This window comes from Rhincodon typus, unplaced genomic scaffold (genome assembly GCF_021869965.1).
Source record: "Rhincodon typus isolate 14 unplaced genomic scaffold, sRhiTyp1.1 hic_rhity00004412, whole genome shotgun sequence".
Taxonomy (NCBI): Eukaryota; Metazoa; Chordata; class Chondrichthyes; order Orectolobiformes; family Rhincodontidae; genus Rhincodon; species Rhincodon typus.
The window spans coordinates 724-13,067 of record NW_025970050.1 but is presented as its reverse complement, the minus strand read 5'-3'; the positions used below and the strand labels follow the sequence as shown (position 1 = coordinate 13,067).

Sequence of the window (12,344 nt, the reverse complement as noted above, 5' to 3'; positions counted from 1 at the left end):
TGCAGGAACAGCAACTCATATTCCGCTTGGGAACCCTGCAGCCCAATGGTATCAATGTGGATTTCACAAGTTTCAAAATCTCCCCTCCCCCTACCGCATCCCAAAACCAGTCCAGCTCGTCCCTGCCTCCCTAACCTGTTCTTCCTCCCACCTATCCCCTCCTCCCACCTCAAGCCGCACCTCCATCTCCTACCGACCAACCTCATCCCGCCCCCTTGACCTGTCCGTCCTCCCTGGACTGACCTATCCCCTTCCTAACTCCCTACCTACACTCACCTTTACTGGCTCCATCCCCGCCTCTTCGACCTGTTTGTTTCCTCTCCACCTATCCTCTCCTCTATCCCTCTTCTATCCGCCTCCCACTCTCTCCCTATTTATTTCAAAACCCCCTTCCCCTCCCCCTTTTCTGATGAAGGGTCTAGGCCCGAAACGTCAGCCTTTCTGCTCCTATGATGCTGCTTGGCCTGCTGTGTTCATCCAGCCCTGCACCTTGTTGTCTCGGATTCTCCAGCATCTGCAGTTCCTACTATCTCTGAAGCAGTGTCAAACTTGTTTTTAAAAAAAAACTTGATTTAACCTGACTTGGAGTACTGGGTACAGTTTTTGGACTTGCTTAAAAAGTACAAACACTGGCATGGACTGGGTGCTGAAATGGTTTGTTCCTATAATGCACATGTTCTGTAACATACCTTCTGTGTAATTTTTCCAAGAAGAGGAAATACATTCAAATGCTACCAAAACAAACTCCATCATACTATCACTTGAAAAGGACCAGAGACCAGTTGCTTATGGACTATTTAACCAATTGGCATGTACTTATTCAATAGTCTTTTACTTTTTTCCATAAACAACATGTTTTGATTTCAATTAAAAAATAACACGCCAAAGAACTGCACATGCTGGAAATCAGAAATAAAAAACAGAAATTGCCAGAAAACTCAGCAGGTTTGGCAGCATCTGTGGAGAGAAAGCAGAGTTAATGTTTTGCATCCAGTGACCCTTCAGAAGTGGGTCTGTTTGATTTGAACGTTTGTGCCTGGATATCAGAATTGAGGAGGTAAGAATGATGAATCCCATTCCCTTGAAGTTTTATGATACAATCTGAATCACTTAGTTCTTAGAGATATTTTAGAAATAAAAAAATAGCCTTATCTATAGAAAATGCTATTTTGCAATCTGACCTGTTCTTCCTCAGGAGTATAAAGTCTGTACCATAATATCATATCTGCGTATCTCATCTCCTGACAGAAGGTTCTGTCACCCACCCCCAGAGGTCAATCAATTGAAATGATTTTCTAGACGGAATTTCTAATGAAAATGCAAATGCATTTTGTGAACATATTGTATGAGTTCTTTAGAAATATAAAACAGGAAATCTTCCTGTATTTATTTATGGTGCTGCTACATGACACCCAGAATACTGACCTAACCATATATTCTGCATTATTCATGCTTCACTGGTACCTGTCCTACACTGAGTACTTGTGCTTTGTTATTTACAGTGGAATAATCATGTTGCTTTCTTGCTTTCTAAAGGACATTGAAATAGAGGAGCAATCCCATTTTGCCATGGTGAACTCAAAGACTGCAGCTCCAACTGTGGTGGTAAGCGCATTGTTCAAGGCCCTCAGAAAAATGGCTGCACTTTTTGATGCAATCATTACTTGCAATTATGTGGAACTCTTCGCATGAACTAATGTCTCTTTAAGGCATTATGAGGGATCAAGAGAATGCTGAATGAAAAGTGAAGAAACGGGGGAGGGAAACTAAGAAGATGATTAAGCAGACCTGTTCTACAGAGGCTTTTGAAGCCAAAGAGGTAGCAAAATTAGAGTGGCTTAGAAGAAAATTTCTAAGGGCATAAGATGTATATTGGCTTCATGTCCTAAAGAGTTGGTTTTTAATACTTTTTTTTTTGATACAGCCATGTGATTATTTTGATTTCTCCCAGTTAATCAGTTGAGGAGGCTGCCTGACTGCAGCAATGATGCTTAAGCTACGTTTTAAAACAAAATATACTTGGAATGTGGGTGATGTTGGAATGAATGCATTTATTGCTTAGTCATGCTGAGGTTGTGGGAATCTTGTAGAAGTGTTGTAATCATTGTGCATGTACAAGAGTATCAGGAGGGGAGTTTCATGATGATGACAGATGGCAATACATGTCCAAGTCAGGTAGCATCTTGATTAGGAGGGGAACTTGCATGTAGAGGTGGAAGAGCAGAGAATCAGTATTTTTCTTCTCATGTTTGATGTTTAATAAAATCCATCTGGTCAAGAGGAAGAAATTACTTTGACGACATGAGCGTTGGATTTTGTTTTATGCATGTTTTAATGAGTTTTATGATAGTTTGACCCATTGTACAAAGAAAATACTTCCTTACCAAAACCAATAGTTGCTACAGTGGCTTTTCTTTTGTAGCAGCTGATTTTGAGCCAAACTGAGAAAGTTCTGGAAGAAGTAGACTGGCTGATCACAAAACTGAAGGGCCAGCTGAGCTCTGACAAAGAACTGACAGGTAAGTGAAAGGGTGGAAGAATAGATAATTGTATGTCAACAGTGAGTACTGTATAATGTGTCAGAGAATCACTAGTGCAGTAACTAAAGTTGCTCAGGCCTGTAAGCGAATAGCCATGTTTTGGTTTTAGTTTCGTCCCATTTTAGTTTATCAGTTGGAGGAACTATTATAATTGGCCTCAGGTTAGTACTGAAAGTGAAATATTTGCAACACTTGGAAGAACAGTTACAATTGTCTCATTGTTCTAATTACTTGTTTTCACTAATAGTTTAAAGGGATGATCATTTACCTGGTCTTCTGACAGCTTTGCCCTTAAAGTGAAATATTCACAACTAAGGAAAAACTTTTTTTCCAATACCTTCCCTGTTTTCTTTTCTCATCTTTGTTCCAGAAGGCATTGACTCATACTGCGTATGATTCTTTAACCATCCACTGTCACCCAAATTATTATTTTCATGTTCCCTTGTGCCCTCTCCAATCTAGCCTGTCCATAAGACCCACTTTCTACTCTGCTCCACTCCAAAATGTTGCCCTGATGTTAGCTGATTGAACAGTTATCTCCTCCAGTATGTCCCCATCCCCTTGAGCTTTGCTGCCAAGACCAGTTTGAATGAAATACATCTTTGTGTTAATTGACTGTGAAATGGAGGTGACTACAAAACAGATGAGGACTGTCTTTATTTATCAAGGAGACTTCAAGGGTGTAACTCAAAACTGTCAGCAACGTGTCTGCTCATTTTAAATATTACAGTTATTCTCTGTTCTAGATGAGAACTCTCAAATATCAACGACAAGAGAACCTGCAGAGAAAGCTATTGTCCTTCAATTGGGCATCCTTTTGACTGCTTTCCATGAGCTTATCCAAACATCCATTCCAGCTGGGAGCTGTGTGGACACTCTCTTGAAAGAGCTTGCTAAAATGTACAGCATTCTTACCTCCTTGGTGAAATACGTAAGTATGCAGAGCTCTACTGTTGCTCAATTCTGACCATTCCTGAATAAAATAAACTGGACCATGATTACAGTGTGACAGAGGCATTATAAACCATATATTCAACTTCTCTAGGTGGTTTTCCTTCTAGTTTCTGCTCAAGATTGTATGCAATAGTGGTATTAAAAAAAGAGTGAAATTGAATTGAGTTGTATCACCACTGAATGGTCCTAACTTAAATTTCCTGCCTTATTTATCAGTCATGGTGGCAGAGACTGTGAGAGCAAAGGAAACAGAAGTATAATAAATATTAAGGAATAAGTTTTTTTTTTAATTCTTTCATGGGATACGTTCATCATTGGCAAGGCCAACATTTGTTGCCCATCCTTAACTGTTCTCAGGAAGGTAGTGGTGAGCCCCCTTCAAAAACTGCTGTAGTCCCACTTTTCTGTGGCAGTTTAATACAACACAGTTCCTTTCCGGGCCATTTCAAAGAGCAATTAGTAGTCAGCTATTTTGATGTAGCCTTGGAATCATATGTATGACAGACCAGATAATGATAGCAGATTAGTGAATCAGATGGGTTTTTACGACAGTCACATCACTATTATTGAGATTAGATTACAATTCCACATGTTTTGTTTAATTCTTTGAATGTATTAATTAATAAAATTTGCCATGTCCCAAAATATTATACTGGATCTCTGGATGACTAGTTTGTCAGATAATTGTAAGAAACATGGTGCCTTCACTGGTGGACAGTTAACAACTTTTATACCAAAGCAATCAGAATGAGTTCAACCAACCAAATCACAACTTTGTGACATTGTTCAATCTCAGTGTCAGGATCCAAATTGATTATACTGCATCTGTTTTTTTTTACCCGATCCATGCCATATTCCGTGCTAAATCAGGAAACAATCAGTTTCCCTTTTTTTGAACATTTCTTGGGCAATTTGCATGAAGGAGGATAAACTGCTGTTATGGTGTCTTCCTTCCTCTTGAGTATGAATTTATCAATCAAATGGGATTGTGTGAGTTGTGAAGAGGACCAGGCAGGAGCACCCTTGCTTTTACAGTATTACTGAAAAACTTTTCTTTTGAATATTGGGTAATTCTAATATCTGGGGATCCTGTCTGCCAGGAGGGACCAAACATCCTGACTATATGGGAAAATGCTTCTTTCTTCTTGAATATAAGATACTGTAATTTCTCACATATTTTGTATTCCCGCCCAGTATATTCAAGGTTACACTGGTCATGTGGCACATCTTCCTGCAAGATTTGAAAAACTGGTAGGTATTAAACTATAGATATAAGGTGTATATTTCATATTAAGATTTCACAATTGCATTGAAATGAGTATAGGCCATTCAACTGCTCTAGCAAGTTTAACCATTATGTTAGTTCCTGGTTGATCTGTAATCCAACTCCATTTGCCTGCTTTTGCTCCATATCCCTTGATTCCATTACCAATCAAAAATGTACGACCAACTTGTTTTTAACTGCATCTTATGAACCGGTACTCTCAATAAACCGGCAAAAATTTTATACCTGAAATACCAGAAATTTAGTGTATTATCACAATCTCCATGATGCCCGAGTAGTCTACTCAGAGAGCGAGTTAGAAGGCTGTCTGTCAATAAGTTTTAAGGCATAGTTGCTTATTACTTAAGTGATTTACGTTGTAAATGAAGTATAACTGTGATGTGTATGTCTCTGCATAATGTTTCTATTACTTAGTGTGTATTTTTACATTGAATATGTGGACTTCTTGATCAACTGGAGTATTTGATCAGCTGACACACTCCTGGTCCCATAGGTTCCAGTTAATAAAAAGTTGGCTGTTTATCAACCTCTTAATTGAAAATTTCAATCCGTGTTTTGTGTTTATAGTTTTTATTGGGGTTGCAAGAATTCAAGGTCTCTCTCTCAACACCCCTTCAATTGAAACATTCTTCCTGATTTCATTTCTGAGTGACCTAGCTATCACCTCAAGATTATGTTTACTTGTTCTGAATTCTTCAAACAGAACAAGTAGTTTGTCTGTATCTAATATTTACTACCTTTATCATCTCAAATACCTTGACTTGGGTCACTTCAGTGTTCTAAACATAGGGAACACAAACCTATTTCATACAACCTGTGCTTATAATTTAACCTTTGCGGACCCGGGAGCATTCTGTGTTTTGGTGAATCTGTGCCAGTCTCTCTCCAAGGTTAATATATCAAAATAAGAAACCGTGCCTAATACTGAATGCAGTATCCAGATGGAATCTGATTAAGCCCTCTGTTCAGCTGAAGAAAACTTCCTCAGCTTTGTATGCCAGCTCTGTTGAGATAAAGTTGATAACATTCTATTTGACTTCTTGACTGCATTTTGTATTGGTGCACAAGCTTGTTTCTTTTCATTCATTCACGGGATACGGGCGTGACTGGCCATGCCAACATTGATTGATCACTCCTAATTGCCTTCGAGAAGGTGGTGGTGAGCTACCTTCTTGATCCACTGTTGTGTAGGTAGACTCAAGGTGCTTTTAGGGATGAAGTTTCAAGATTTTATCCCAGCAATACTGAAAGAATGGTGCAGTTGTTCCAAATCTAGATGGTGTGTGAGAGTGGGGGCAAGGGATCTTGTGAGTGGTGATGTTCCCATGTATTTGCTACTCTTGACTTCTAATGGTAGAGGTTGCAAGTTTGGAAGCTGCTGTCTAAGGTACTTAGTTGCAGTGCATCTTGTAGATGGCACACACTGTTGTCATGGTGTGTCATTGGTGGAGGAGATAATATTGAAGGTATCAGATGGACTGACAGTTGAACAAGCTTCTTTTGTCCTGACTGGTATCAAGCTTCTTGAGTGTTGATGGAGCTGCACTCATCCAGGCAAGTGAAGAGTAGGACGTTCTATTACACTCCTGATTTGTGCTTTGTAGATGGTGGGTAGGTTTTGTGGAGTAAGGAGCTGAATTATTCACCATAGAATTCGCAAGCTGTGATTTGCTCTTGTAGCCACAGTCTTCATATGGCTGGCCCTTGAGGTATTGATTGTGGGAGGTTCAGCAGTGATAATGCCGTTGAATGTAAAGGAGTTATGTTGTGATTCTCTCTCGCTGGAGATGATCAGTACCTGGCACCTATGTGATGTGAATGTTACTTGCTGCGTATTAGCTCAAGCCCAAGTAAGGCTTTTCTGATGAAGGGTCTAGGCCCGAAACGTCAGCCTTTCTGCTCCTATGATGCTGCTTGGCCTGCTGTGTTCATCCAGCCCTGCACCTTGTTGTCTCTATTGTCCAGGGCTAGCTCCTTTTGGACATGGACTGCTTCAGTATCAGAAGTATTGCAAATGGTGTTGAATAATGTGTAATTATCAGTGAACATCCTCAACTCTGGCCTTATCATAGAAGTAAGTTTGCTGATAAACTTGGTTGGGCCCAAGACACTCCAGCTGTGATGCCCTGCGGTTGAGATGACTAACCTTCAACAATCACAACCATCTTCCTTTGTGCTCTGTATAACTCTAATAAAGCTTTCTCCCTGATTCTGCTGGGCCTTCTTGATGACATACTTGATTAAATGCAATCTTCATGTCAAAGACAGTCACCCTCAACTCTCCTTTTGAGTTCAGCACTTTTGTCCCTATTTCGACTAAAGATGTAATGAGGCCAGGAGCTCAATCAGCTTGATGGAAAACAAACTGAACTTTAGTGAGCTGGTTATTGCTGAGTAAATACTACTTGATTGCACAGCTAATGACTTTTTCCATCACTTTGCTGATAGTTGGAACTGAGGGGTGATAATTAGCCAAATGGGATGTGTCATGCTTTTTGTGACAGGACATATCCGGATAATTTGTCACATTGCCAGGCAGTTGCCAGTTTTGTAGCTGTACTGGTACACTTTGGCTATGGAGTGGCCAGGTCTGGACCACATCTTCAGCACTATTGCCAGAATGTTCTCAGTGTCAATGAGCTGTGCAGTATTCAGTACCTTCAGCCATTTCTTCATATTTTATCGATTTGAATTGATGGAATGCTGAAATCTGTGAAGCTGGGAATCTTGGGAGGAAGCTAAGAGGGTCATCTACTTGTTACTTCTGGCTGAAGATGTTTAGCTTATCTCATGTATTGTACTGATGTGCTGTGACCCCCTTCCATTGCAGATGAGCAAATTTTATGAAGCTTCCTCCTCCTCCTCCACTGAAATGTTTAAGTGTTTTTCACCATTCATGACAGAATGGGACACAACTTAAGAGATCAGATCTAGTCTGTTGCATGTGGGATCACTTAACTTTGTTGCATGCTGTTTGGCGAGCAAGTCATTCTGCATCAGGTTGACACTTTATTTTTAGGCATGCCTGATGTTGCTATTGGTGTGTCCTTCTCCACTCTTCAATGAGCCAGGGTTGATCCCCAACTTGGTGGTAATGGCAGAGTAGGAGTACGCAAGACTGTGAAGTTACAGATTATGGTTGAATACCTTTCCGCTGCTGCTGATGGCCCATGTTGTCTTATTGATGCCCTGTCTTAGCTGCTAGATCTGTCTGAAATCTATCCCATTCAGCATTGGTAGTATAAATGCAAGCCAAAATCCCTTTGTTCTTTTACAGCTCCTAGTCTGTCCTTATCCTGAAAATACTCCGATTTCATTCCCACAGGTTCAAAATAGATGCCGCAAATTCAGCTTAATCTGCTATAGTTTTCCCCACAATACTTAGCCTATGATTTTACCTCACCATTTCTTTTTACATAACTTACCATGCCTCTTAATTTAGTTTTATTTGTATGCTTGAATATGCACCTCTTTTCCATTATCCAAGTCATTCATATCTCTGATGAAAAGTTGAGGATTCAGTACATAGTCCAGGGATTTGATCAGAGAACATTCTTTTTATACTTACTCCCAGTCCCCTAGCTCCCAACGAATTACCATTTCCCGTATTAAGATTACGTTCATGTTTTCTCATCTTTGATTACCTTGTGTGTCAAATGAATGCTTTCTGTTAGTATATAATGCATAACATACATGAGCACTTCAGTTCTAAAGATGTCATATTGAACTCGATTAAAAACTGTTTCTTCCTCTACAGACAGTATCAGACCTACTGAGTTTTTTCAGCACTTTGTTTTTAATCCATATTCACTCTTCTGTTTACTATACTGATGTCAAAGTTCAACTAGATTATTCAGATATGATCTGTTCTTTACAAATGCCCACTTTACACTCTTTGAACAATCCACATTTGTTCCCACACCGAATTATTTTTTCCTAATAGTAAACTCCAATAACTTGTTCACATATTAAACTACTAGATCTGTTGGCCTTTTCTCACTTCCTAAAGGAGTGATGTTTGCAGTTTTCCAATCCATGGGCACAAATCCTGAACCTGAAAGACTATTCTGACCAAAACATCTGAAATTCCTTCACTTCTTCATGTCTTTTCATATCCTAATACGTTTAAATTAAGTCCACAAATTTCTACATATTACTTTTAGATTTCCCTATACTAGTTGTATTTCATCCTTTCTTCACCAGGGAAATAGCTTAAAAGGTATTCATTTATAAGCTTTCGATTTGTTTATAAGTTTCACCTGTACCTGTGTTTATCAGATCCACATTTCCCTTTACCGCACTAGGTTATCAGGGGATGGGTCTGGGTGGGATGCTGTGAGGGTCGGTGTGGACTAGTTGAGCCGAATGGCCTGTTTCTACACTGTAGGGATTCAATGAATACTTCTCAAATTGCTATCCCTTGCAAATATTTTGTTCATACTTCTTTGCACTTCCCATTACCTTCCTCATATTTCAAGACTTCTGATTCCCAGATAATTTACTGGGCAAAGGACCACAGTACAATGTGGTTTCTTTCTCAATCACTATATATTTAGAAACACTGGGGACGTCATGTTTGTTAACAAATGAAGAACACAATGATGAAGTTTGTATCCAAAAGAATAATTGTTTCGACCACAAACCATGTTAAAAAGCAGTTCTCCCTCTCCAAATATAGTGGGATTAATAAAAATAATGCCTCTTAACAAAAAGTTACCATCTTTGCTGTTGTTTTATACAGATTGTAAATTATATGTCAGTTTCAATCGCTGGTAATGTCAGTTATTGCAGTCTTTTTACATGTAGCAGAACCACAAGGGGGCAGCAAATCAATGCTTTAGTAGTTTTCCAAGCTCACTGGGGGAATGGTTTGAAACAGTATGATTTCCATCAATTTTTGTTCGTTCATGAAAATTCATGGACACTAGCAGCATTTCAATACCTCATCCAAGTCATAAAGTCATACAGCCTGGAAATAGACCCTTCGATCCAACTTGTCAATTCCAACAAAGTTCCCCAAAACTAAACTAGTCCCACTTGCCTACATTTGGCCCACATCCCTCTAAACCTTTCCTATCCAGGTACCTGTCCAAATGTCCTTTAATTGTTGTAACTGTATCTACCACTTCCTCTGGCAGTTCATTCCACAAAACGAACTACTCTGAATGAAAATGTTGCCCCTCGCAATCCTTTCAAATCTTTCTCCTCATGACCTTAAAAATAGGTCTTCTAGTTTTGAACTCCCCTACCATTGGGTAAAGGCCTTTGCTATTCAGTATCTATGCCCCTCATGATTTTATAAATTCCAAAAGGTCACTCCTCAACCTCCTATGCTCCAGTGTAAGATGATCCAGCCTATCCAGCCTCTCCTTATAACTCAAACCCTCCATTCCGGGAACATCCTTGTAAATCTTTTCTGAGCCTTCTCCAATTTAATAATATCCTTACTATAGCAGAGCAACCAGACCTGTACACAGTACTCCAAAAGTGGCCTTGCCAATGTGCTGTACATTGATATTATACACCAGAGTATCTATCCAGAGTCACTGGTAGAATCAGCTTTCTGTTTTCATTAATTTATTCCTCTCAGTCCAGCTTTTCACCATTTTTCAGATTGAGGAAAGATTGGATAATTTGACCCTAGCCTTCCACTAGTAATAAATTAGAAAATGATTAAGGGTGTCCTAGGATTCTTTCCGTGGGGATACAGTTAATCGAGTTTTGCATTCTTTGTTGCCCGTCTTTTCTGGTGCAGACACTACTGGGTTTTTGTCCAGTGGGACATTGTAACTGCAATCTGCAGGCCTGCCATCTAAGGCATACCACATTCAAGAGACTGCATTAATATAGCACCTTTAATGGAGGAAAAGGTCTGAAGGCACTTTGGAGGCAAAAATCAAAAAAAAAAAAAAATTGATCCAGATTGATCTTCAGAACAGGCTCTTAAGAAGGGTAACAAGAGGATTGCTCTAAAAATGATGTGGAACAACTCTGCGGTTCACACATCATGTTCTGCCGTTGAATGATCTGCTTTGAGGTTCTGCCAGTGCCATCAGACCACATGGATAACCAAGAAAGCATCATGTGTTGCTCAGCTCCTGATCTTGATGAGACCTACACTTTCAACTCAACAGAACTTTCTGTACTGTGAAGCTTGGCTCCTCCTGCACCTCAGAGCAAATCTACACCTCTCTACCATGTTATGTGTTGAAGTTTTCATCCTGTGCCTTTGTGGTGCTTAGTATATAGTACGTTATACAGTCATTTGAGAATTGAAATAATTAATCTGTTGCCTTTAGGTTAAACTTTCAGGATCACACCTGACCCCACAGTGCTATGCTTTCATAACCTATGTTCAGGTATGTAACAATTTATTTTTACTATTCATTCAAGTATTTTGTTATGTTTTTCCTGCACATTTTAAGAAGCACTTTAATATTTGTTGCAGGGGCTAAGTGTTGGGATTTTGACATCATTAATATTGTACATTCAATAACTTTGCAGATGGCTACATAGAATAAAATTGGGCAATTTAGTCTTTTTTTCTGTTAGCTATCTACAGAAATAACAAATATATTTCCCCAGTCTCAACACTATATGATTCTGTGGGCACTAACTGCCTTCCAATACTTCACCCAAATCAGATTTTTATGAAGGTTTGAGGGAGGAGAAGGACATCATAACCAAGCTAATGGTGTTCTCACCTGATGCATATACATGTACACTCGAGTAAGACTCATTGAGTAGTAAATCGAAGCATGAATTCAGACTGGTGTTTCTGTCAAAGACAAGTTGTGATGTCTATTATCTTGATGAACTTGCGATGGAATAAGGACTGAACTTGAAATCCACTCAATGTTTTGTGGCATACCACGCAATTTATTTATTCTGAGTTAATGTAGCCCATTTAATGTAAATAAATGATCTTGTTGCATGTAGATTGTTACAACGGGGAATGGCCCAATTCCTCTAATAATTAAACTAAAACATAAGCCCCAATCTGCTATGATGGAATTAGAGGTTCCCTTTTAATAATTACCCCCGAAACACCCAGAAAAGCTCGCCTTTCCCCTTGTAATCTGTTTACAAGTAACAAGAAACAATTTATTTATCTAACCAAACCGATTCCGGGGTTGGCGGGTCTGACATACGAGCAGAGATTGACTAGGTTGGGATTGTTTTCACTGGAGTTCAGATGAATGAGGGAGGATCTAACAGGACTGGATAGGGTAAATACAGGGAGGATGTTCCTGATGGTGGGTGAATCCAGAACCAGGGGTCACAGTATGAGGATTCAGGGCAGATGATTTAAGATGGAGATGAGCAGACATTTCTTCACCCACAGAGTGGTGAGCCTGTGGAATTCATAACCCCAGGAAGTAGCTGATGCTAAAACATTGAATGTATTCAAGTAGTAACTAGATGTAGCACTTGGGGCGAATGGAATCAAAAGTTATAGGGAGAAAGCAGGATTAGGCTACTGAGTTGGACGATCAGCCATGATCATGAAGAATGGTGGAACAGGCTTGAAGGGCTGAATGGCCTCCTCCTGCTCCTATGTTTCT

The 12,344-nt window shown here is 39.5% G+C and overlaps 1 protein-coding gene across 1 annotated transcript; it reads left to right on the top strand.

Moving 5' to 3' along the window:
- Nucleotides 1-1,536: 1,536 nt before the first annotated feature.
- On the top strand, nucleotides 1,537-11,138 carry LOC125481944 (Fanconi anemia group I protein-like; the record flags this gene model as incomplete). Its single annotated transcript, XM_048593892.1, has 5 exons — nucleotides 1,537-1,605; nucleotides 2,423-2,519; nucleotides 3,287-3,471; nucleotides 4,689-4,745; nucleotides 11,079-11,138. Coding segments are annotated over 5 exons (468 nt in total), but the record flags the coding sequence as incomplete, so codon positions are not given.
- Nucleotides 11,139-12,344: the final 1,206 nt, after the last annotated feature.